At 35.8% G+C, this 24,729-nt stretch overlaps 1 protein-coding gene across 3 annotated transcripts; it reads right to left on the reverse strand.

The window, feature by feature from the left end:
* Positions 1 to 447: 447 nt before the first annotated feature.
* Positions 448 to 24,542, reverse strand: ENKUR (enkurin, TRPC channel interacting protein). 3 transcript variants are annotated; one of them, XM_049624718.1, is made up of 5 exons: positions 24,453 to 24,542; positions 16,759 to 16,904; positions 12,493 to 12,716; positions 9,466 to 9,612; positions 448 to 1,452 (listed from the first exon to the last, which is right to left on the reverse strand). In XM_049624718.1, the coding sequence occupies exons 1-5, from the start codon at positions 24,527 to 24,529 to the stop codon at positions 1,279 to 1,281; spliced, it is 768 nt and encodes a 255-aa protein (XP_049480675.1). In that variant the 5' UTR covers positions 24,530 to 24,542; the 3' UTR covers positions 448 to 1,278. The 3 variants fall into 3 exon arrangements, with proteins under 3 accessions (XP_049480675.1, XP_049480676.1, XP_049480677.1); XM_049624719.1 differs by lacking the exon at positions 24,453 to 24,542 and adding an exon at positions 18,610 to 19,623; XM_049624720.1 differs by lacking the exon at positions 9,466 to 9,612.
* Between the last annotated feature and the right edge of the window lie 187 nt (positions 24,543 to 24,729).

A 24,729-nucleotide genomic window follows, 5' to 3' on the forward strand; every position in this document is an offset into this window, starting at 1 on the left:
TGAGCAAGAAATGAGTTTCTATTATGTTATTATTATACATTTGGGGGTTTATTGTTATAGCTATTAGCTTACCCTAAGAGGCAACCACCCATTCTGGATAATTGCTATCTTTAATTTTAGATCTGCTTGAAGGTGAAGAAATAAAGAAATGATGTTCATAAAAAGATATGAAAAAAGTCTAAAGTGAGTTTTCAAAAACATTTGTGTATAACCATTTTATTTGAAGTAAGCTTTTGTACCATGCTCTCAAATTCTGTTTGGGAAAAGTCTCAAAAGGCTGCCATATTTTTTTCTATTTTCCATAAGATTAAAATCAGTGTTAGTAGCAGATGTTGTTATTCTCTGATATTTTCTATTTCATATGTATTACTGAATTTCTCTAAAGTTTCATAAAAAAAATCTTTTCCTTTTAGACTTTCCTTAAAGCCATAGAGTTGAAGACGGCTCTACTCACATAAATTTATTGCTTAATAAATTAATCTTACAAATAGAAACATTATAATTCAAAAAAATAGATACATAGGACCAAAAAGAAAAAGCAACATCCCATTTCAGTGCAACACATATAATGAATTATGGAGTAAAGCACTTACAGTGAATAGCAAAGTTTTTAAAAGTTGGTATGCTTGGAAGAGTTATTCTCTTTGATTATCCTCAGTGATGCATTTTGTAAATTGTGTTCTTGATTTTATGCTGCCTTCTTCATTTTTCTTCCTTGAAATATAAGCCCTTCGGCATATATAGCATTATAGACATTGAAAATATTTGCAGTTGGGAATGGTTGGAAATGACATAGGCTATCTGAGAATATACACTGCTAAACGTGGGCGGTTCTGAAAAAATATGCCAAGAACACCGGAGAAGCAAGAAAGCATATGCCACTATTTCCACTTCAAAATACTTAAGTTTTTAATGTTGTGTTCTTTGTATCGTGCAGTGTAGAAAAAATCGGAAGTTCCTAGTGCTGGCTTTATTCTTTGGGGCCCAGAAATTAATATTTATGTGAAACAAGTACATAATAATAATGGATTATACTACAAGTTGGAACACGCAACATCAAACTTCATGCTTAGAAAACCTAACGCTGGTAAAAACAGAATTTTCCCTCATGTAAGTAGAATAATTCAATTATCCTTTAAACATTGCCTAAGCATTTCGGTAAAAACTATTTTTATTCTCTTTCAGAGTATTTTCCTCTTTGAAAAGCAAAGTTTCATGTTTATGTTTTCCAGCGGGCTTTTTCCTATGTGAAAATGACTCTATTTTAGAAATCCGTTATTACTTATTGGCAATGTAAATAATTCTGTGCTTTTCAATGACACCGATGTCATGTTCCAGCTGCTTCATTTTTTCTTCCAGCTTCTGCTTGCGAATCTTCTTCGGTATGGAATCGATGAACACAGAGAGGGACTGGAACTCCTTATGTACCTCTTCCCAGTTCTTCTTCAGCCCCTGAAAATGTGACGAACACCGTAAATACTAAAGTAGCTGCAAAAGTAATGTCGATGGTAAAAAAAAAAAAAAAGTATACTAGTGAAGAAAAATGCAAATTGGTAAAGAAAACAGAGGAAGATAACGTTACAGGATGATAAGTATTTATCAAGCACTTGGCTAAGTAACAAAACATATTATACAGAGGCCAAGTCCTGTCCTCGATTGTGTGTTCAATTCCCAGAGGGAGTATTTATTTGCTCTGTTTTTAATGTTACTGTACTTGTTTTTACCATCAACTATGAATGTGCAGAGTTACAAGTAGTATGAAACTAAACTCATAGCAAATGTTTTGGTAAAAACAATTTAAAAGTGATATCCACCCCCACCCCCACACCTCCTCACCAGGCAAAACATATTTTTGAATAGGAAATTGTTTATTGTAAAAATTTTAGGTTTTTTTTCTTTAACTTTTTTTTTAAGCCATTATCTTCATTCATGAAAAGGCTTGATTTGGGCTTGCATGGCATGTTTGCTTATATGGGATTAAATGGAATTGCATAAATGCCAAAACTCAATTTAACAAGAGATGATCTTTTATGTATTTTTTCCATGTATTATAAAGAACTCTTCATATAGTCAAAGGATCTATACTTCCCATTAATGTATACTAGAAATGACTGAGATGTCATTAAATGTAACACACATGCTAATTCAATAATGTAGTTAATGAGTTAATGCTTTATATTCTCAGTAATCTATGAATTCAAAATTAGGGATCTTTTAGGAGCAATAAAGGTAATTTCATCTCTGCATAGTCCCTTATGACAGTGCACCAGAGATCTCATTGACAAAATGGGCCAAAACCTCTAATCGGATTCGTGCTCTGAAATTTGAAAAATTAACACTTTCTATTATTTACTATTGATGCACAAATCATTTTATTTACACAAAAACAGTCAAACTGAACATAGAATTTAAGGTATTGTCTTGAAAATACAGTCCTTGAAATCCATGGCTATATATTTAGGTTTTGGAAAAGATTAGAAGTGCCTTATAATCACACCTGCATAATAAGCCCTCATAGTACAAATTTAATCTTGTAAAAACTTTTGGGGGATAATAAAATGTCAATGGCTTATTTCTATGCTTAGGTTAAAATGATGATGAGAACTAGAATAGGTTGGCTGGGGGAAAGGGCAACGGATTTTGAACCTCATTGAGTGAGTCTAGATAAAGGGTTTAAAGAAAAGATACAGGGAAGATATCCAGGTTAAATTTTAAAAAGAGGGGGATGGGTTAGTGTATAGTCCTTAATAGTGTATGAGATGTATTCCAAAAAGATGACCTCAGAATTCTTTTTTCATAGTCTTTTATTATGAAATGAAAAATATGTTTCCACAGTGCTCCACAGGGGTGTCTACTGCAGAGAGGAAATCCATGCATTTATACACTTTCAAATATCAAAGGTTTTTCTAGCTACTTGAGTGATATTTCCACATTACTTGTGGTCACAGCAGCTACACTTTTTCTCTGTAGCCTTTATCTTTTAAAGGATAGTTTGCTTTATCTTCCAGTGTGTACAAAAATGTTTGGATCAAAGTCAACAGCCAGAGATGGGAACTAGATGTAACTCATATTTCATATTATATTGAAATAGCCTCTTTGCTGTTTTTAAAACTTACTTTTGTTACTGCATCTAAAACATCTTTTATTCATTGCAGCAATAGTGATTTTTTTTACTAATTTTTCTTTCTTCCATTTTTTTTTATCATTAATTTGGGGAAAACTTCAACTAGGAAGAAGCAGTCATAAAATAAATAAGTGGCTCTGGTTCCATGTTTCTTTTGTGCCCACAACACCCCCATCCATTCTCCACCTTCTTGTCCTGCTCTGTGATGAGCGCCATGGTGTTGTGGGGTGGGAGTCAGGGTTCATTCTTGTGGGCAGGCTCCCCACAATACCTCCAGCTCTTTTGCCCTCCAGCCTCTGGAATCAGCACTGGTGGGAGGAGAGAGAGGTTGGGGCATTTCTTCTTCCTCTCCCTTGACTATCTGGACGCTAGTTCTGGCTCATCTGTCTGTAATTGCAATCCTGATAGGTGGCCCCTCTTCCAGGCTCCAGATCTCATCATGCTCTGGTAACACTTTCTTGCCTTTGCTGTTAAGCCTAGGGTGGTGATGGATTCCCACTGTCCTCAGTCCTGAGGTGCTTCGGTGTTTTTTGTTTGCTCCCTTAGCCCTGCTTCACTTCTGTAAATAGTTCCTTCATAAATTCAGAATCCTGAATCCTGAAGGTCCCTTGTATTTCCTGTTGGATCTCCGACTGACAGAGCTTCCTTTTGTTACTTCCTATGCATGTGTGTATGACGTAGTGGGGAAACACTGACCTATGAAGTGGTTGATGTAGGTTTTAGTCCCTTTTTAGCTACTCGATAATTTTGTGACCAAGGGCAAATGTAAACCAAACTCTAAGTTCACTGTCAGTAAAGATTGCAGTTGCCTTGCTCACAATAGTACCCCCTGGCCTGGATACAGTGCCTGGAACGTGGTAGGTGTTCAAATGAATGAATAGATAACAAAACTCAATATATTTGCATTTTATATCCTCATCTGTAAAATGAGAGGTGTGGAATCATTAGACTAGATGACCCCTTGCAGGTATAGTGAGACTATTATTTTATGAAGAATGAGCAGAATGTGGCTGACTCAAGAACATACAACTATATGAGTCTAGCTACCCTGTCACTGTAGAAAGTTACAAAATATGTTTTCTTGTGCTGAAGACTTTTAACATTTACTCTTTTAGCAACTTTCAAACGTGTTACACAATATTACTGACTATAGTCATCATGCTGTACATTACATCCTCATACTTATTTATTTTATAACTGGAAATTTGTATCTCTTGATTCCCGTCACCCATTTCACCCACCCCCAACCGCATTACCTTCTGGCAACCACCACTCTTATGAGTTTTGTTTTGTTTTGTTTTTTAGATTCCACATGTAAGTGAAATCATATAGTATGTCTTTTTCTGTGTGATTTATTTCACTTAGCATAACACACACACATATGGACAATTAGATTGCTTTTATATCTTGGCTATTGTAAATAATACTGCAGTGAATATAGGGGGGTATATATCTTTTCTACTTAGTGTTTTCAGTTTCTTTGGATAAATACCCAGAAGTGGAATCACTGAATCATTTGATAGTCTTATTTTTAAATTTTGAATAACCTCTGTAATGTTTTCTATAGTAACTGCACCAATTTACATTCCCTCCAACATGGCATGAGGTTTCCCTTTTCTCTACATCATCATCAACACTTTTCATTGTCTTTTTGGTAATAGTCATTCTGACAGATGTGAGGCAATATTTAATTGTGGTTTTTACTTTGCATTTCCCTGATGATTAGTGATGTCGGGCATCTTTTCATGTACCAGTTGGCCATTTGCATGTCTTCTTTGGGAACGTATCTATTCAGATCCTCTGCCCATTTTTTAATTGGATTGTTTGGGTTTTAGTTGTTGTTGTTACTGTTGTTGTTGAGTTCTATGAGTTCTTTATATATTCTGGATATTGACCTCTTACCAGATATACGATTTGCAAATATCTTCTCCCATTCAGGAGGTTGCCTTTTCATTTTGTTGATGATTTCCCTCCCTGTGCAGAAGCTTTCTAGTTTGATGTAGTCCCAGCTGCTCATTTCTGCTTTTGTTGCCCTTGCCTTTAGAGTCAGATCCAAAAAAATCATTGACAAGACTGATATCAAGGAAATTACTACCTATATTTTCTTCTAGGAGTTTTATGGCTTCAGGTCTTATGTTCAAATCTTTAATCTTTGTTGAGTTAATTTTTCCATATGGTGAAAGATAATGGTCTAGTTTCATTCTTTTGCATGTGGCTGTCCAGTTTTCCCAACACTCTTTTAAGAGAGATTGTCCTTTTTTCATTGTATATCCTTGCCCCCTTTGTCATAAATTAATTGACCATATATGCATGGACTTATTTCTGGGCTCTCTATTCTGTTCCATTGATCTATGTGTCTGTTTTCATGCCCATACCATACTGTTTTGACTATATCCTAATAATACGGTTTGAAATCAGGGAGTGTGATTCTTCCAACTTTGTTCTTTGAAATTTTGATAGGGATTGCATTGAATCTCTAGATTGCTTTGAGTAATATAGACATTTTAACAATATTAATTCTTTCAATCCATGAGCATGAAATACCTTTCAATTTATTTTGTCTTCTTCAATTTCTTTCATCAGTGTCTTACAAGTTCTCAGTGCAAAGATCTTTCATTTCCTTGGTTAAATTTATTCCTAGGTATTGTATTCTTTTTATTGTGATTGTAAATGGAATTATTTTCTTAATTTCTGTTTCTGAAAGTTTGTTGTTAGTATATAAAAACAAAACAGATCTTGATTTTGTGCTGTGCAACTTTACTAAATTCATTTATTAGTTCTAACAGATTTTTGGAGGAAAAATCATGTCGTCCATAATTAGTGGGTTTTACTTCTTTTCCAGTTTGGATGGCTTTTATTTCTTTTCCCTGCCTAATCGCTCTGTCTAGGACTTCCAATGCTCTGTTGAATGAAAGTGGTGAGAGTGAGCATCCTTGTCTTTTCACTGTTCAGCATGTGGTCTTGTCATACATGGCCTTTATTATGCTGAAGTACATTCCATCTATACCTACTTCATTGAGAATTTTTATAATTAAATTGATGGTGAATTTTGTCAAATACTTTTTATGCATCTATTGAAATAATCATATGGTTTTTATCCTTCATTTTATTAATATGGTCTATCATGTTGATTGATTTGCAGGTATTGAACCAACTTTTCATCCCTGAAATAAATCTCACTTGATCATGGTAAATGATACTTTTGATATATTATTGAAATTGATTTGCTAATATTTTGTTGAGGTTTCTTGCATCTATGTTCAACAGGGATATTGGTCTATGATTTGTGACTGTGTGTGGTGTTCTTGTCTGGTTTTGGTATCAGGGTAATCCTGGCCTTATAAAATGAATTTGGAAGCATTCCTTCATCTTTGATGTTTTGGAAGAGTTTGAGGAGGATAGATGTTAAATCTTTGAATGTTTGGTAGAATTCACCAGTGAAGCCATCTGGCCCTGGACTTTTATTTGTTGGGAGTTTTCTGATTACTGATTAAATCTACTTACTAGCACTTGGTCTATGCAGATTGTCTACTTCTTCATGATTCAGTCTTTGAAGACTGTATGTTTTTAGCAATTCATCCATTTCTTCTAGGTTGCCCAAAATGTTGGCATAGAACTGTTCATAGTAGTCTTTTATGATCATTTGTACTTCTGTGGCATCAGTTGTAACTTTTTCTCTTTCATTTCTGATTTTATTTATTTAAGTCCTCTTTTTTTCTTTTTTTTTTAAATTTTTTTTAACGTTTATTTATTTTTGAGACAGAGAGAGACAGAGCATGAACGGGGAGGGGCAGAGAGAGAGGGAGACACAGAATCAGAAGCAGGCTCCAGGCTCTGAGCCATCAGCCCAGAGCCCGACGCGGGGCTTGAACTCATAGACCGCTAGATTGTGACCTGAGCCGAAGTCGGATGCTTAACTGACTGAGCCACCCAGGCGCCCCAAGTCCTCTTTTTATCTTAGTGAATCTAACTAAAGGTTAATCTATCTTTTTAGAGAAACTGTTCTTAATTTAATTGACCTTTTCTAGTCTTTTTAGTTTCTATTTCATTTATTTCCACTCTGATCTTTATTATTTCCTTCCTTCTAGAACTTTGAGTTTATTTTGTTCTTCTTTTTCTAGTTCTTCTTTTTCTAGTTTGTTCTTTTCTAGCTTAGGTATAAAGTTAGATGGCTTATTTGAGATTTTTATTGTTATAAAGTTCCCTCTTAGACTGCCATCCCATATATTTTAGTTGTATTTCTATGTTCATTTGTCTGAAAGTATTTTTTATTTCTCCTTTGATTTCTTTATTGATCCATTAGTTGTTCATTAGCATATTATTCAATCTCCATAAGTGTGTTATTTTTCTAGTTTTCATCTTGTAATTGATTCTACTTTTATACCATTGTGGTTGGAAAAGATGCTTGATATGATTTCAATCTTCTTAAATTTACTGAAACTTGTTTTATGGCATAAGATATGGTCTATCCTGAAAAATGTTCCATGTGCACTTGAGAAGAATGTATATTCTGGTGCTTTTGGATGGAATGTTCTGTATATATCTGTTAAGTCCATCTGGTCTAATAAATGTTGTTTAAGGCTAAGGTTTTCTTATTGATTTTCTGTCCGGATGATCTATCTATTGGTGCCTTTTCCTATTTTCCAGCATTGGTTAGATATAAAAACCTGACTTTCACAAAAGCATGTACTTTCTAAAGATGATAGAATCTGAACTACGGAGAGATGGGGTTGGAGAAGGAGAAAGAGAAAGAGAGAAAAAGAAAGAGAGAGAGAGAATGGACCAAAAACCAGTAGTCTTTGTGAAAATGACATGCAAAGTCCCAGCTCCCTGTCTTCCAGTCTTCTTGCCTACCTTCTTCCTTTCTTCTTTCTAGCACACCTGTGTTAAACATCTGTGTTTATACTGGGTACTGAGTAAGGTACTCAACAAAGGCTGTCAACAAAGAGACACTGTCCTTGCCTTTAGACCGCTTCTGCTGTCTGGAATAGCCTCTTCTTGTGCAGTTGAAGGCCCAGATAAAGACATGTACCTACATATTTCAGTGGATAGATACTCTGTCGTGGAACCTAATAAAACTTATGATTTCTACACACACACACACACACACACACACACACACACACACAGCTACATATATACATATCACCTCTTATTATATTACAACATTACCTATAGTAGAATTTTATCTCATGCCCTTTTTATCATCCATGAGGCTTAGCATGATACTATATGCAAAGCAGGAATTTAGTAAATGTTTACTATTATGACATTGATAAAATGTTAAGAATTTATAACAGCATACAAATCCATTTTCAACAGAAGTTAATGTAGGAAAATTTTTTTTATGTTTTTAAAAGGTCATTAGAAATGTATTTGTAGAAATCTTTCAAAACTAACAAAACAAAGAATAAAGTACTATTTTTACCTCTAGAAGAGATAGCATGACTTTATTTATTTACTTATTTAGTTTAAATTTTTTTCCATGTTTATTTATTTTTGAGAGAGAGAGAGAGCGAGCATGAACAGGAGAGGAGCAGAGAGAGAGAGGGAGACACAGAATTCGAAGCAGGCTCCAGGCTCTGAGCTGTCATTACAGAGCCTGACGCGGGTCTCAAACTCACAAACCGCAAGATCATGACCTGAGCCGAAGTCAGACGCTTAACTGACTGACCTACCCAGGTGCCCCAAGATAGCATGACTTTAGAAGAGAACAATTAGGTGCTTAATAAATAATCTCCTAAGATATGGAGCAACCCTGCTCATATCTCTCAATATTTTAAATGCTTCAGTTAAAAGTCTTGCACTAAACACATAAGGTCATATATCTTTATGTCTACTGTATTCAAAATAAGGAAAATATATTAAAAACCTCACAGCTGGTTATTTTAAAATTTGGACATTTGGTTTACAGGAAAGAAAAAAAAATTTGGTCTAGGAACTGTTTCAATTATTCTAGAGCTCCATCTAGTGAAAAATATCTATTTTATGGATATTATTTTTGAAAAATTCAGGGACATGAGAATGAAAATAAAAATGCTTTTTTGCCTTACTTCTGCATGTTCATTGAAGGAGAAGGTGGGCTTCCTTACGGCACTAACTATCCCAGGAAAAACAATAGCTCACAAAATTGGAAACAAAACATTATTCAATAATTCTTATATTACAACTTTTGCTCTCCCCAAAGAACCCAGTGTGCCGCACCTAGCTGTCACCATAACCAAATGAAAGCATTCTGATTTTAGAGTCAAGGTGCAGGCTTTAAGAATCATTGACAATGGACCTTTCTTTCAGAGATGTTCTAAAGTGTTACATATGAATATAAATTACAGGATACTTACCTGAAGAACTGCCTCCCTTTCTTCATCAGACAGCCTTTTCATAGCTGCTTTCCTAAGGTTTTCCTGGATATATTTATCATATTCTTCTTGGGCTTTCTTTACTTCCTCATTTCGCTTACATATATACTCAGGTGTGACACCGTAATCCTTATAAGGATTTTTCAGAAAAAAAAATCAATATCCTGAATGCAACTTACATATGTATACATACCAACTAGTGATTGAGAGAAAAAGAAATGTTACAGATTTAAAGCCTTTGCTCAGAACATGGAAAATTGACAAAATTCAATTTTATTTTCTCTTTTCTCATTGGGAACTTGTTGATTCTCATCTTTTAAACCCGAGAAGCAGAGCTGCCAACTCTCAGTGGACATGGAGTGTAAGCAAACAATAAAATTTAGTTGGTTTTTAGCTGCTGAAATTGGGGATTGTCTGTCATCAAAGCATAACTTAACCCACCCTGGCTAAAAAAAAAAGGGGGTAGAAATCCTAACTATAAATGTGTTCTGGAAAGTTGCAAAACACTATACAAATAAATTCTAAGACCATAGCATTCTGGTAAATTAGTGCAGTGGTAAACAGTCCAATTCATTTCCAGAAACACTTAGGGCAACACCTCATTAAAGCTCGGTACAGATCCTGATGTTCATAATAATGATTCTGAGTCATCACAAAATTATTTTTGGCATATTCTGTTTAATAAAGGGAATAAGGTAAGACATTTTAGGAAAAAGAGCTATCTCACAAATGGGTAAAAGCTTCAGTGATCTGAAATGCTCCCGTGTGCTGGGTCACTGAGGGCTAATGCATAACACTAATGTTAATAATTAATAATAGCCATTCTCTATTGAACTTTTATTAGGTGCCAGATATTGTGTCAAGTGCTTGCCAGGTTTTATATCATTTAACCCTCACTACAATCCTGGGATAAATCTAATGACTTCTTAAAGATCACAGAGGGAGAACTGGAAACACTGTCTTACTACTATTGCTGTATACCTAGGTTTGTTTTCATAAATGGTTTCTCATTTGGACCTAAAACATGAGGTTCACTCACTTTTTAAAAACTGGCATTGCCCAGGGAGCCTGGGTGGCTCATTCGGTTAAGCGTCTGACTCTTGGTTTCCTCTCAGGTCATGATCTCCTGGTTTGTGAGTTCGGGCCCTGCATTGGGCTCTGTGCTGACAGTGCGGAGCCTGCATGGGATTCTCTCTCCCTCCTCCTCTCTTCCCCTCCCTGCCTCTCTCTCTCTCCCTCTCTCTCTCTCTCAAAATAAATAAATACACTTTAAAAAATGGCATTTACCTTCAAAAGACTTACTATCTCACTTATCATTCACAGATTTTTAAAACTGAACTCTGATCAGTGGGAAGTAAGTTGAGAAGTCCTTCATGAGCCCTGAAGGCTTGGCCAGCAACACCATCGGTGCAGAGCATTTGCATGGCTTGGTAAACAAGCACAGGTAGATTAACTTCACATTTTTCTGTCTCCATGTGGAATACTCTCAATTTTCCGTTCAGGGAAGAAGATGCATTGAAGTGGACAGCTGAGGCAGAAGGCAGTCAGAAGGAAGGGCACAAAGTGGTCACTGGTGGCATAACCAGCAAAGGAGAAGGGTTTTTATGTCATCGTGGAGAAATAATGGCTTGGAAATGGCTCTGAAGAGTCAGCCAGGAGACTGAAATTTCTGCTTTTCCACACCCCATGGGACAAGGAATATGGGCAGCCTCCAGGACACAGAAGGAGGAATTACTCAAAGAAGTCTGACATAACTTCATGAGCATGTGCTGCCAACCCCTCGATACCTGCTGAGGTCTTCCAGAAGCGTCTTAGCTTACGGAGTGGTAAGAGTTTCTCAGAGAATAGGTGGTGTGCTCTGATGACAGCCTCGAAGTTCCTGTTTCAGCTTTGAACAGGCATTGGATTTATCATGGTAGATCATTGGACTACCTCAGTGCAAGCCCTTCATACAATTTCTTTGCAATTTCGTTGCAATTTCTTTTCTATTTTTCCTCTTCCTTCCTTTCTTCCTTCTGTCCTTCCTTTCTTCTTTTTTTTTTTTTTTTTGCCATGACTCATTATTATATATTACTATTCTTTAGGATTGTGCACTCATATTTTCCTATGTGTGTTCTAAGCAATGTTGTACTCTGTAAGTATACAAAGTGAAATAGGTTTTGTATAAGGTATTTTTGTAAGCTTTTCAAATTTTAAAGGTCTTCTATATTTAAATGAACTCAGGCTCCTATAATTTTCACCAATGAAATTGTATGCCTCTACGATGAGCACCTTTTCAGATAGAGATGAAGGTCCCCAAAGGACTAGATTATTGTATAGTACTTTCAAGGTCTCCTTTACTCCAAGCACATTCAAGCTGAAATTGTACACTAATAGGAGAGATGGCTCTAAAATTATTTTCCTCTTCATTTTTCCTCATTCTGCTACCAAGATCCTGCAGCCTAATGACTAAATCTTAGGACTTTATTTTTTTTTTAAGTTTATTTACTTATTTTGAGAGAGTGAGAGAAAGAGTACAAGCAGGGGAGGGGAAGAAAGGGAAAGAAAGAATCCCAAGAGAGTTCATGAACTCAGGAGCCATGAGATCATGACCTGAGCCAAAATCGAGAGTCAGATGCTTAGCCAACTGAACCACCCAGGTGTCCCTTAGGACTTTCTGAAAAGCTATTTCTTAGTAATGATTCATAGTAATGACTATGCTTTTCATGAAATTTCTACCTCACTAAAAATTAACATCTTTCAGAGACTGTTAGAATTGGTAAATATATTAATAATTGAAATTAAGGGAACAACCTGAGTTTTCCTCTACTAGGCAACATGGTGTTATTCTTTCCAAATTCTTCATAATTTCATCACATATAATTTGGATCAAGCACAGACTTCAGAGGAATGATAATTGGCAATCTAGATAATTTTCCCAGTGAGAGCACTGTTAGTGATAATATAGATGATCATTATGAACATCATTCTTAAATTATTTGAATTTTAGGTCCAGTAATATAAGGTTACCTTTTTATTGATGTATTTTGGAAATAGTCCTGAAGTTTCAAGATCATGCTTATCTCCAGTTCTTTTGTCAACATAAATTGGTTTAGGCTTCTTAGTCACTCCCAGAATGACATTGGCTGCATTTGTGTTTATAAAATTTTTTTCGCTTCGTATTCCCATGACTGGATGATCAGTTCTCAGTGGCACAGGAGGCTTTCTGGGCTCATTCCAATCAAATTTTTTTTCTGTTAAATATAACATACCCTTGTTAATATTAAATTATAAACATTGCTATTCAATACTGTTTATAATATCTAGATATTTTACCATGAGGATATTAGAGTTTTATTAATAATATATTCAAATATTTTGGGTAAAAAATCAGTAATCGTAAATGCAAAATATTAAGTGCAACATAATCAATTAATATGCTGAAGAACAATATACTAACCTAAGGAAAGGAGATAAGCCCCCCAAGTCATATGCTAGCTAACCAATATATTTTTACTAGTTATTGTGAAAATATTTTCTAATAAAGATGTCAACAACAAATGTTCAGCTTTCTCACTGGAAAAAATTCAACTCTTTTCTGAGTACTACCAATATTGCTAATAATTGCTTATTCAAAGGAAAGTTATTGAAAAATCACCAATACATCAAACTTGATGAAAATCCAAGACTGTATGGATTTTTTTTTCACCAGAACTCTTGTTACTATAAGGTATGAAGCTCATGTAATAACTATGTACCCAACATGCAGCTTAACAAAAATTACCAACACAGTTGAACTTTCCTATTCGCTCCTCCCTGATTGCATCTCACTTCCTAAAATTACTACTATACAGAATTCATCTTATTTATTTCTCTCTACCACATTCTCTTCATTAGCAGCAGGTGAAATTGGCCATTTTTACACAGCCTCTTCAACTTGACCATTCCAACTCATCTATTTTGATACAGCCACATCAAAATGGTTTGTCAGAAAAGAATGTAAAATAATTACAATTTATTTCCAAGAACTGAAGGCAACAGACGTCTTGACAAAACCTTATTCAAATCTTAACTCCACACAATTACTAGGTACTTTGGCTTTATTCATTTCTGCACTGTTTGAACTTTTTTTTTATGAGTTTATGTGACTTGTATTAGCAGGAAAAAAGATATTATTAGAAAGTCTAAGGACTGGATTAACCTCTCATGATGGGCTGAATTGTGTCCCTCCCAATATTCATATGTTGAAGCCCTAACACCAGTACCAGAGGTAAAACCCTTTGGACACAGGGTTTTAAAGAGGTACCTAAGTTAAAATGAGGTCACTCTAGAGTGGGTCCTAACCCAATGTAATGGACGTCCTTAGAAGAGGAAGAAATTTGGACACAGACACACACAGAAGGAAGACCATTTGAAAAGAAATGGAAAAGACAGCCATCTGCAAGCCAAGAACAGAGGCCTCAGAAGAAACCAACTCAGACAACACCCTGATCTTGGACTCTGGCACTCAGAATTGTGACCAAATACATTTCTGTTCAAGCTCCTCAATCTGTGACTCTTTGTTATGGCAGCTCCAGCAAACTAATACTTCTGATATAGTTCTACACACCTAGAAATATTATAAAGGAGTTTTTGGAAAATTTGTTTATTCATGAATTCATGCAGCATATTTTTGTTGAACAAATACCATGTCCCCAGTTAATGATCTGGGAACTGTAGATACGATAGTAAACAAAAGAGACAAAGTTCTTATGGAGAGAACTCTCATGTTCTGTTCTCATGGAGTTTATAGTGGGGAAAGAAAAATTAAATTTAATATGTAGAATATAATATATATATTTGCTTGAACCATATGTGAAAGTTGTTTACTGTTTCTGATCTACCAAAATAGTATCTTCCTATGTAATACATTACTGAGATGTTGTGAGCATTGTTAGAGATTTCATTTGGAGTTCCTATAAATCCTGGAGCAGAGAATAAGGACTCGTTGTTACAACCCAAAGAGTTTCTTTCTTCCAGATACACTTAACCAAATCAGATTTGCATAATGTTTGCCTAAAAAATCAGAGGTATCTCTCCTCTAGATGTTCACACTGAAATTATTCATTGGCCAAATTTAATTATGAGTTGAAAGTGCATGCAAATGGCTCCTGTAGCTATAAGGGAATATGTAGTTTTATAAATGTATATAAGAGGTAAACTAAATTCTTAGAACGTGAGGAAACAGTTCAGAAAGTCTAATAATTCATTCTTAGGTGAGGAAGTAGAGCAAATGACAACCCTTGGTTGGTTATGATTGTCCAGTGGATGGAGCCTAACACTGGCCACCTTCTTTCCCTTAACCTACCTAAACATCATCTTTTCTCTCATCCCAGGAGGAGGGGTTGGCAATGGGGTGAGGCTTGGAAAATGGGATGAGGATGTCTTTTCACAAATTATTCGGCAGTTGGGATAATAAATCTGAAAACCAAATGGTTTGGCTTTTTAACATTATGTCAAAATGGCAATGTCAACACAGCCTTGTAGTCATGTCAATGTTCTATCAATTGAATTTAGAGAAATGTTCATGTATCTGTTTTCAGTGTGTCTAACAAATTGCTGGCATCAAAGCTATTGTGTTTGAAATGGCAGAATATTCAAAAAGACTAGCAGCAGCCTTGGCATCTATATATATATATATATATATATATATATATATATATATATATGACCTTTATTTAACTCATATTATTGAACTCTTGCAACACCCCAGCTTTCTTGATTATTCATAAGGCAGATATAATTTTGTGTTTGTGTTGTCCTGTTTTAATGGGAGAGATAGACTTCTTCCCTTTTTTCCTTATTTGATGTTTAGGATTTATATAGTTTGGCAGTGTATTGTATAATGTGCTTAACCCTACAGAGGATACATGAGAACCCAACTAATATCATTGACATAAACTAATTTCATTTTACAATTTTCCAGTGTTCACAAGTGGTGTGAGTCACAAAATACCAAGACTCCTCTTGAGAAAGACAGAAAATAGACTTTTGAAGACATGAACTTATGCGTGGATGTTTAGATGTGCTTTTTTCCCTCTTTCCTGATAATGTCCTCATCCTTTGTCATGGCACATGGGTTTTGCAAGAGGATTGTGGGATAGCAAATATTGCCATAGGGAGAAATAGTTCCACTTTTGTCAAAAGATCCACCCTAGCTGGACTTCAGATGTTGAATTATTTTCTTGATGCCAGGTGACAAAAAAAGGCTAACTTTTTAAAAGAGAGAGACTAATTTCTCTCTCCTCTCTATTGTCCTAAAACATCAGGAAAGATACACCCAGGATGGGAAGAAGCTTCTTCCATGCATACATCCATTTTCCAGATAGCCTTCTTCCTAAAATCTATATGCTCGACGACCATTATTAATTACACAATTTTCAATGCCTAGTACAAAATGACAACATGGGGCACCTTGATCAAACATCAAGAATTTCAAGACGGCAAAAGCAAAGCATTAAACCAAGCTCCTCAGCATGTGGCCCTCCCCATGCGAATGCCCGAGAAGCTGGCTCTGTCTACCACTCATTCACGAAGGGTCCTCCATTACACCTGACTTATTTGCTGTCCTAATGGTCTTAGAGATCTGGGAGAGTTAAAGCCCATGCCTGATAGTTGCTTCAGCTGGTATAACAGTTGTGATTCTCATCTCTTGCAGGGAAGACCAGACAGGGTTTAGATGCTAGGCCATCTTATTGGGGCTTAGGACTCTTCTTATAATTGTCATTTGTTACTGAAGTCATACGGCTAGGGACTAGGATGGTGAGGCATGTGGTGCTAGTGGTAGGGCTTCATTAAGTAGTCCAAGATGTCATTCAGATGTATGCACCAGGACAGGGAAAGGCTATTTGGGGTATAACTCAGCATTCTCCACCTTCTTTTTCCACTGAATTCTCTACTTCTACTTTCTCCTAGCCTCTCAGTTTCTGTTAAATATGAGGTAAACCAATCACCTATGAACATTTAATATTCATAGGCAGTAAGATAATTCTAGTTAAATTCTCTGTTAGCACTTTTTTTCAAGTTTATTTATTTATTTTGTGAGAGAGAAAGGGCAAGTGGGAGAGGGGCAGAAAGGGAGGGAGGGAGAGAGAATCCCAAGCAGGCTCCATTCTGTCAGCATGGAGCCAGATGTGGGGCTCCAGCTCACAAATCGTGAGATCATGACCTGAGCCAAAGTCAACTGCTTAACTGACTGAGCCACCTAGGCACCCCGCTGTTAGCACTTTTAATATTAAAAAGAGTGATGAAACCTACTGGGTGGTAGAGTTTTTTCCATTGAATGTTTCTTCAGGAAATTCTTTGGAGAAGGTAGTTCAACTTTCGGTGGCCCCATAGTCTTCATTGCAGCTTTACATTTTTGCGTGTTATCTTTAATAGAGGCCTTAAAAATGGATACGTACCTAAAAGTAAAAAAAAAAACAAAACTGTAGCATTTATATTTCTAGTAAAAATTGCTTACAGTTTAAGAAAGGATATACATTTTAATGTATATAAGTCTATATTCATTCAGAGATAGACATAAAGCATAATTATCTGAGCCCTGTCTATCAGGTACCCTAGATGGAAGTTTGGCCCTGAGAGGTGCCAGTGTAAAGATTATAGTATTTCCTTGTTATCATGTGAATGTGTGTAGCATCAATGGTGATGTCTCCTCTCCCATTCCTGATATTGGTGAACTGTGTCCTTTCTCTCCCCACTATAAACTCCATGAGAACAGAACATGATCATATCAGGGTGCCTGGGTGGCTCAAGTAGTTAAACATCTGACTCTAGGTTTCAGCTCAGGTCATGATTTCTCGGTTCATGAGATCAAGCCCTGTATCAGATTCTGTGCTGATGGTATGGAGCCTGCTTGGGATTCTCTCTCTCTCTCCCTTTCTCTCTCTCTTCCCCTCTCCTACTTGTGCTCTCTCTCTCTTTCTCACTCTCTCACAAATAAAAACATTTAAAAATAAAAATAAATAAAATTATCACATCTTCTTGAACTGACTACTTCATCATTATAAAGTAATGTTCTTTATCCCCTTTAAAACTCTGTACTCAAAAATCTACTCTATGTCATATTAATAAAACTATTTCAGCACTCCTTTGATTTGTGGCAGCACAGTGTTTTCTGTTCTTTGACTTTTTACTTATTTTGTGACTTTATTTTTAAAGGAGTTTTCTTATGGAAAGCATAGAAACTTTAACCTTTCTAAAAATCTCCTTTATTTGGTGTTCAGACCATTCATATCTGATGTAATTTTAAAAATACATTTGCGGGGGACTGAGTGGCTCAGTCAGTTAATCCTCTGACTCTTGATTTTGGCTTAGGTCATAGTCTCACAGTCGTGAGATTGAGCCTGGAGTCAGGCTCTATGCTGGACGTGGAGCCTGCTTAAGATTTTCTCTCTCCAAGGGTGCCCGGGTGGCTCAGTTGGTGAAGTGTCCAACTTCAGCTCAGGTCATGATTTCATGGTCCGTGAGTTTGAGCTCCATGTCAGGCTTTGAGCTGTCAGAACAGGGCCTGGAGCCTGCTTCGGATTCTGTGTCTCCCTCTGTCTCTGCCCCTCCCCTGCTCACATTCTGTCTCTCTCTCTCTCTCTCTCTCAAAAATAAAAATAAGCATTAAAAAAATGTTTTTAAAGATTTTCTCTTTCCTTTTCCCTCTGCCCCTCCCCCCTCAAAAAAAGAAAAAAAGAAAATATAAAAATAAACAAAAAATTTAAAAAGTAAAAATAAAAAATGAATAAAACTCCATCTGTGTTTAAATTTTCCATCTTGCTATTTGTTTTCTACATACCACTTTGTTCATTCTTCTTCTTTTTATTTTGCCTTATTTTTATTTTTTGACTTTGTTTTGTTTTATGTAAGTTCTGAAGTTTATAATATACATGTTTAACTTATAGTCTACCTTCAAGTAACATTATACCATTTCATATAGAGTGTAAAAACCTTAACAAAAGAATACTTGCATTTACCCATCATCCCACCTTTGTCCTAGTGTTGTAATATATTTTACTTCCATGTGCTATAAAACCCATAATTCATTGTGATTTTTCCCCTTAAAAAGCCAACTATATTTTAATGAAATTTAAAGAGAAAAAAATAATTTCTAATATTTACCCATGTATTTGCCATTTCCAGTGTTCTTTATTTCATTATGCAGATCCAAATTTCCAACTTGTATCCTTTCTTGTGCATTAAGGACTTTTTAACATCTGGATTCCATTGTTTCTGATGAGATATTTGCTATCTTCTTTGTATTTAATGTTTCTTTTATCTTTGGCTGTTTTTAAGACTTTCCCTTTATTACTGGTTTTAAGAAATTTGATTGTAATGTCCCTTGGTATGGTCTTCTTCCCCTCCTCCTTCTCCTTCTTTTTCTTCTTCCTGCTTGGTGTTCATTGTGGTTCTTGGATTTGGGTATTTAGAAATTTCATTAAATTTGTCAAAATTTTGGACATTACTCAAATATTTTTTCTGTTTACCCATCTCTCTTCTTATGTAATTCTAATTATACTTATGTTAGGCTGCTTGATGTTGTCTACAATTCACTGATTCACTGTTTTCCTTTTCAGTTTTTTTTTCCTGTTTCATTTTGTATTGTTCTATTACTGTGTCTTCAAAGTCAACAATATTTTCTTCAGTGTTTTAGCTACTGTTAATCCCACCTAGTAGACTATTTTCATTTTAGGCATGGTATCCTTTATGTCTAGAAGGGAACTGCTGAGTTTTGTTTAAATTCCTCTTACTTGAGCTTTGGCCTGGAAACTCTCTAGGGAGAATGTTGGGGCAATTGTAGGGCTTGTTTCTCCTTTCTTAGGGGTGACTGCTCTGTGCTGTCTATTGGCCAGTGTATGAAAAACTATTGTTTTACACTTTGTTTTCAGATGTTTTAGTTGTTTAAGGTGAGACGATAAATTTCATCCTTGATTGGAAGCAGAAGTTTAGCTATGCCACTTTTAACAACTTGTATTCTCTGTCTCTTTTTTTAAGGTCTATTTATTTTTGAGAGAGAGAGAGAGTACAAGCAGGGGAGGGACGGAGAGAGGAGCACAGAGGATCTGAAGAAGGCTCTGTGCTGACAGTAGTGAGATTGATGTGGGGATTGAACTCACGAACTGTGAGATCCTGACCTCAGCTGAAGTCTGATGCTCAACCAACTGAGCCACCCAGGCACCCACTTGTATTATTTTCTTATGTATGCTGATAAGTTTGCTTGGAAAAACATTAAATTGTTTCTTGCTTTTAGAGGCCTTTCCTCATCCTTGAATTCAATGGTTGGGGATTAATTATGGTCTAAAAAGAATGAGTTTATTAGATACCTTTATAAAATAATGTTCAATCTAAATTTGTGCCTTAAGTTTCCTACAGAAGTTGGAATTGGCAGATATCTCTTGATTAATATAATAACTTCCCCTGTGGTAAGAAAAGAGTGTATATGCTCTCACTTCTTTTTAATTTGCTATCTTGTGATTCAATACATTATTTTGTGAGCTGAAAGCTTACCCATTTGTTATACAAAACAATATATTTTATACTTTATGAATAATTTTTTATTTTTCCAAATTACAAAAATAAAAAATGATGAAACTATCATAATGCTATATACTAATTATATATCAATTTTAAAAATGAATAAAAATCTAGTTTTACTCTATCTCCTCAATCCATTTTCCAAATAAATTTAGTTTTCTATGTTTCTATTTATGTATGAAATATACCTTGTTTTTTAAAACTTAATATAATGTGATTTCTTTCCATATTAGTACATGCAAAGTTTCTTTTCTTTACAAGAGATGAAGAAAAATGTTATTATTGTGGAAGTCTGCAGAGAGAGACTGGACAGCTATATTAAAATCTGAATAACAATTTCTAACACTAGTCATAAAACTCTGAGACCACATATGGCAGCAATGAGAATTTTAACATAAAATTTCAATATTCTATAAACAAGGACTTTGGAATATTCCTGGCTTGCTTTGAATATAAGTTCATTTAAAAGGACTACTGCTTTCCCCAGTTGAATTATTGGATACAAATTGTCAGCAAAGTAGATAAGAACCTCAGGAGAAAATAATTATGTTATCTAAGATTTCATAATAGTCAAGACTACTTAGCAAAGTCAGATATATAACTAGACTTTAAACAAAGAGATGTTATAAAACCTCAGAAAATATAGATATAGTAGTATGGAAAATAAAGAAAATGAAAGATAGTCCAAGAAAAATGAAAAGCTGTGAAAATGAAATTCAGACTCCATGTCACAGTTGATGCCAGTGAAAACCAGAAAGCCTTAAAAAAAAACCAAACAGCCAACTAGTGAGTGCTTAGACATTAAATATTCCCACATTAAATAAGCATGCATCCAGAAACTCCATGCTGGTGAATCTGATGTAAATTTTAGAGAGCATCTAAAAACCTGTAGAGAAGCAATGATTAAATGAGCCATTTGGAGTTTCAATTCCCTGAAATGAATATCATTTTTTAAAAAAGATTACTTGACTCATAAATCAGGCAAATACCTTAGACATAATATACACCTTTATGTTAGCAGAGCCTCTTATCCTTACTGATAAGAGAGATATGAATTGATTAATGTATGCACATGGATGACTGACTGAACCCTCCTAACATTGAATGGCTGTCAGCCTAGAAAGAAGTGTCCTTTAGTCTACTAAGCAAAATATTTGCCCTATTCAATGACAGAGATATACAAGACATACTTATTAGATTTACAAATAACACAAAGCTGGGAGGGACGGTTGAGACAGTGTATGAAAGATTTAAAGTGCAAAATATCTCTGTAGATCAATGATGAGTTTAGATTTTTTAAAAATCAGTTACATTAATTATAGGATGAGAGAGACTGACCTTAGCTATAAGTCATGTGGGCATTTCAATGTGAGGCAATGGTGGGACATGAGTGTCAAAATGCTAATGAATTCATTAATGGAAGTATTGTGCTAAAGATAATGGTTCCATAAACTGTTTGGTACATATCTGGAATATTACCTTAAACAAAAGGGAAAGAGAGAATGGTTGGAGATTTTAAGTAACTGGAGCCATCAACAGAAGGGTGACAAATTTGGTGAACATCTTGGAAACCATCTCATGTGTCATGAGCAATTGAAATTTTGAAAACTGATTCATGGCTTCCCATTGACTTTAACATTGTTAGATCTTAAATCCCAGCTCATTAAGTTCAACTGCAAGAGGATGGCCTTCACCCCACTTTCATTGCACAGATCCATTTTCTAAGTTCTCATTAGTTATCCGCATCTCTCATTGGGATATGGTTTTATTGTTAATCAACATTTTAATGTTTGTATTTTAGTTTCCCAAGGAGACTGTAACCTCTGAGGCATGGGAGATCACAATGCAGTCAGTTGTTGAGAAATCCACCACTTTGTGAAAGCTGGACAGTAATCTTGCTAGTCTTGCAAAGAGCCACAGTGAGCTTTCTTAAAGCTGGGTTTATAACTCAGTAATGCAAATAGATTTCTTTCTTTCTCTTTTCTTTCTTTCTTTCTTTCTTTCTTTCTTCCTTCCTTCCTTCCTTCCTTTCTTTCTTTCTTTCTTTCTTTTTTTCTTTCTTTCTTTCTTTCTTTCTTTCCTTCCTGCCTCCCTGCCTCCCTGCCTCCCTGCCTTCCTGCCTTTCCTACCTTCCTTCGAGAGAGACAAAAAGAGCACAAGACGGGGAGGGGCAGAAAGAAAGGGAGAGAGGGAGAATCCCAAGCAGGCTCCTCATGGTCAGTGTGCAGAGCCCAGCGCAGGGCTGGAACCCACAAAACCGTGAGATAATGACCTGAGCCAAAATCAGGAGTCAGAGGCTTAACTAACTGAGCCACCCAGGTGCCCCCTATGTTTCCTTCTTAAGATTCTTACCACTGTTGGGAAAATGAATAAAGTTTTACACCATAAGATGGCCGCGAGGACTAAAACAAGCTCTGGTCTCTGGCTTAGAAACCCCTCTTCCAGGTTCTTCTTGCCCTGTTTGCCATGCGCGCAACCCCCCTCCCCCCCCAATACGGAGGCAGACAACTATAAATTACGCTTCCTGCTTGCATTCAGGGCTCAGATCTTTGGAGAAATGGTCTCCCCTGAGCCCACCGGTGTTAAATAAATCTCCGATCCACCAAGATCTCTGAATGCCGCTTGGTTTTTCCGCCAGCGTTCCAGCCTGGTTCCGTAACACCACTAACAGGGGGATTGGGTCAGGGCAAGTCAGTGTCAGTGTGGTGAGGAGGAATTTGTTAAATGTGTTATTATGCTCTGTTTTTACATATTAGTGGTTTGCCTGTATGGCATCTTTATCAAAGTAAAACCTCCCCAGGTTGTTGCAGACAGTGTAGGATGTTGTGGACAGTCTCACCCTAACAGAGAGTCCTCTGGCACCACAATTGATGCCTTCTATTCCCTTCACCCTAAGTTCCTTTTTCTTACTTATTCCTTCAGAGTCAACCAAGGAGTTTGTGCTATCACTTCCAACATTTCCCAAGAACATTCTCCAAAGGCAATGTTATACACATAAATAGGGGCTCAGTTATTGCTTATCAAATGAACAGACTAGACTGTTCCTATAAAATTTCTTGAAAAAATTACTTAGATGCAGTAAAGATGCCTCTTTTTAATTTATCAATGAACAGAACACCTATCTAATAAAATATCTTAACTTTCAAATTCAGTACTCTCTAGAAAATACAGCCTACCAGTGGGTTTCAGAGAAGAGGAACTTTATCTTGTACAACATACTGGATTTTTTGACCAAAAGTTCATTCAGCAATAGTTAATTTGAACATTCGTCATAAATTCTACAAGTCCATCACATCTTACTTTACATTCCTCTTTCCATTCTCTGCTAGATTCTGAGAAACTAATGGAAAATAATATAGGTACTGCTCTTATTGAAACCAGATTCTTGGGCTTACAATGGAAGGGTTTGCCCACTTGTTGATGTTATATACCCCAAGGAATTACTAGTATAAATAATTGACCATTAGATCTGAAAGGAACCTTAAAGATGATCCGGATCATTTAGTGTGTCTCACAGATAAGAAAATAAATGAAAATTTATTCATGATTCCCAAACCAGTTAGTTGCAGAGTCTTTTTTTTAAGCCCATCGCACTTTCAATGTGGTTTTGACGTGCATCAGGAAAAGAAGAAAGGTAAAGAACAGCAAATATTTCGAATTCTAGGAGGAATAAGATCTTCTGCACTAGTTACCTTCTTTTCTCCCCATAGATTTACACAAGTTCTAAGTTTATACACAGGAGACTAACTGAGATATTTACTTCAGGGTTACCTTTTTGAAATGTGGGGGAACTTAAGGGGTCCTAACACCCATGTAAAATTTTTAACTCAATTATATATTTTTGGGTCTCTACCCATCTATTCTTCTTTCTATCCAACTATCAGATCTGAAAAAGACTTTAGAAACGAATCTATTTTGTCTTACCAGTCAAAAAACTGAGCCTCAGAAACAAACAGGAATGTATATTTGACAACAATCTCAGAAATAACTACTATCCCTTTAGAGAGGGAGCAGTAGTGTAGTCAGAAATAAAACAACGAACCCCTGAAACCAAGTAGGAAGTATCCTAACACAGGACAATAAAACTGTGATTTTCTTTTTTCAGTAACAAGAAATTTCACGCTATTTTGTATGCCACATCATGTACGAACAATTAGATTACAAAACAATTACATACTATATTAACAGGTGGCTAACATAATAAAACGGCCCTCTCACAGCACTGGACCGTCTTCTCCCTGAATTGTGACATAGATGTTAAATACCCAGGTTTTGCAGCCACTTCCTTAAAAAGCTGGCATCCAAGTCTACTTCATTAAGACAAAAATATATGTAATTTCTTTTTAAAAGTCGTATGTTGCTTAATCTTGAAATGGCATAGTTATTCCTTATTCTTGTTTCAAGTGATAATCTTTTGTTTACCCACATACCTAGGAGGCTGGGGAGGCTCCTTCCGGTCACTGGGTATGAGGTTATAAATGCTCTCAGAAAAGCAAGTTGTATCCATGGCCACCAAAATGACTCCTTAAATATGGTCAACTTTTTTCTCACTGTACCAGTATGTCTGTCCCTTTCTTCACTGTTTCCCGTTTCCTTTCCTACTCTTGACTTCTCACGGAACTAAGGTTTCTCTCTTTCACCTAATTCCCCTTTGACCTGTCAGCAGTCCTCTCTTGGGAAGAAAATAAAATAGCCCTTCTAATTCTC

Source organism: Panthera uncia, chromosome B4 (genome assembly GCF_023721935.1).
Source record: "Panthera uncia isolate 11264 chromosome B4, Puncia_PCG_1.0, whole genome shotgun sequence".
In the NCBI taxonomy this organism is placed as follows: Eukaryota; Metazoa; Chordata; class Mammalia; order Carnivora; family Felidae; genus Panthera; species Panthera uncia.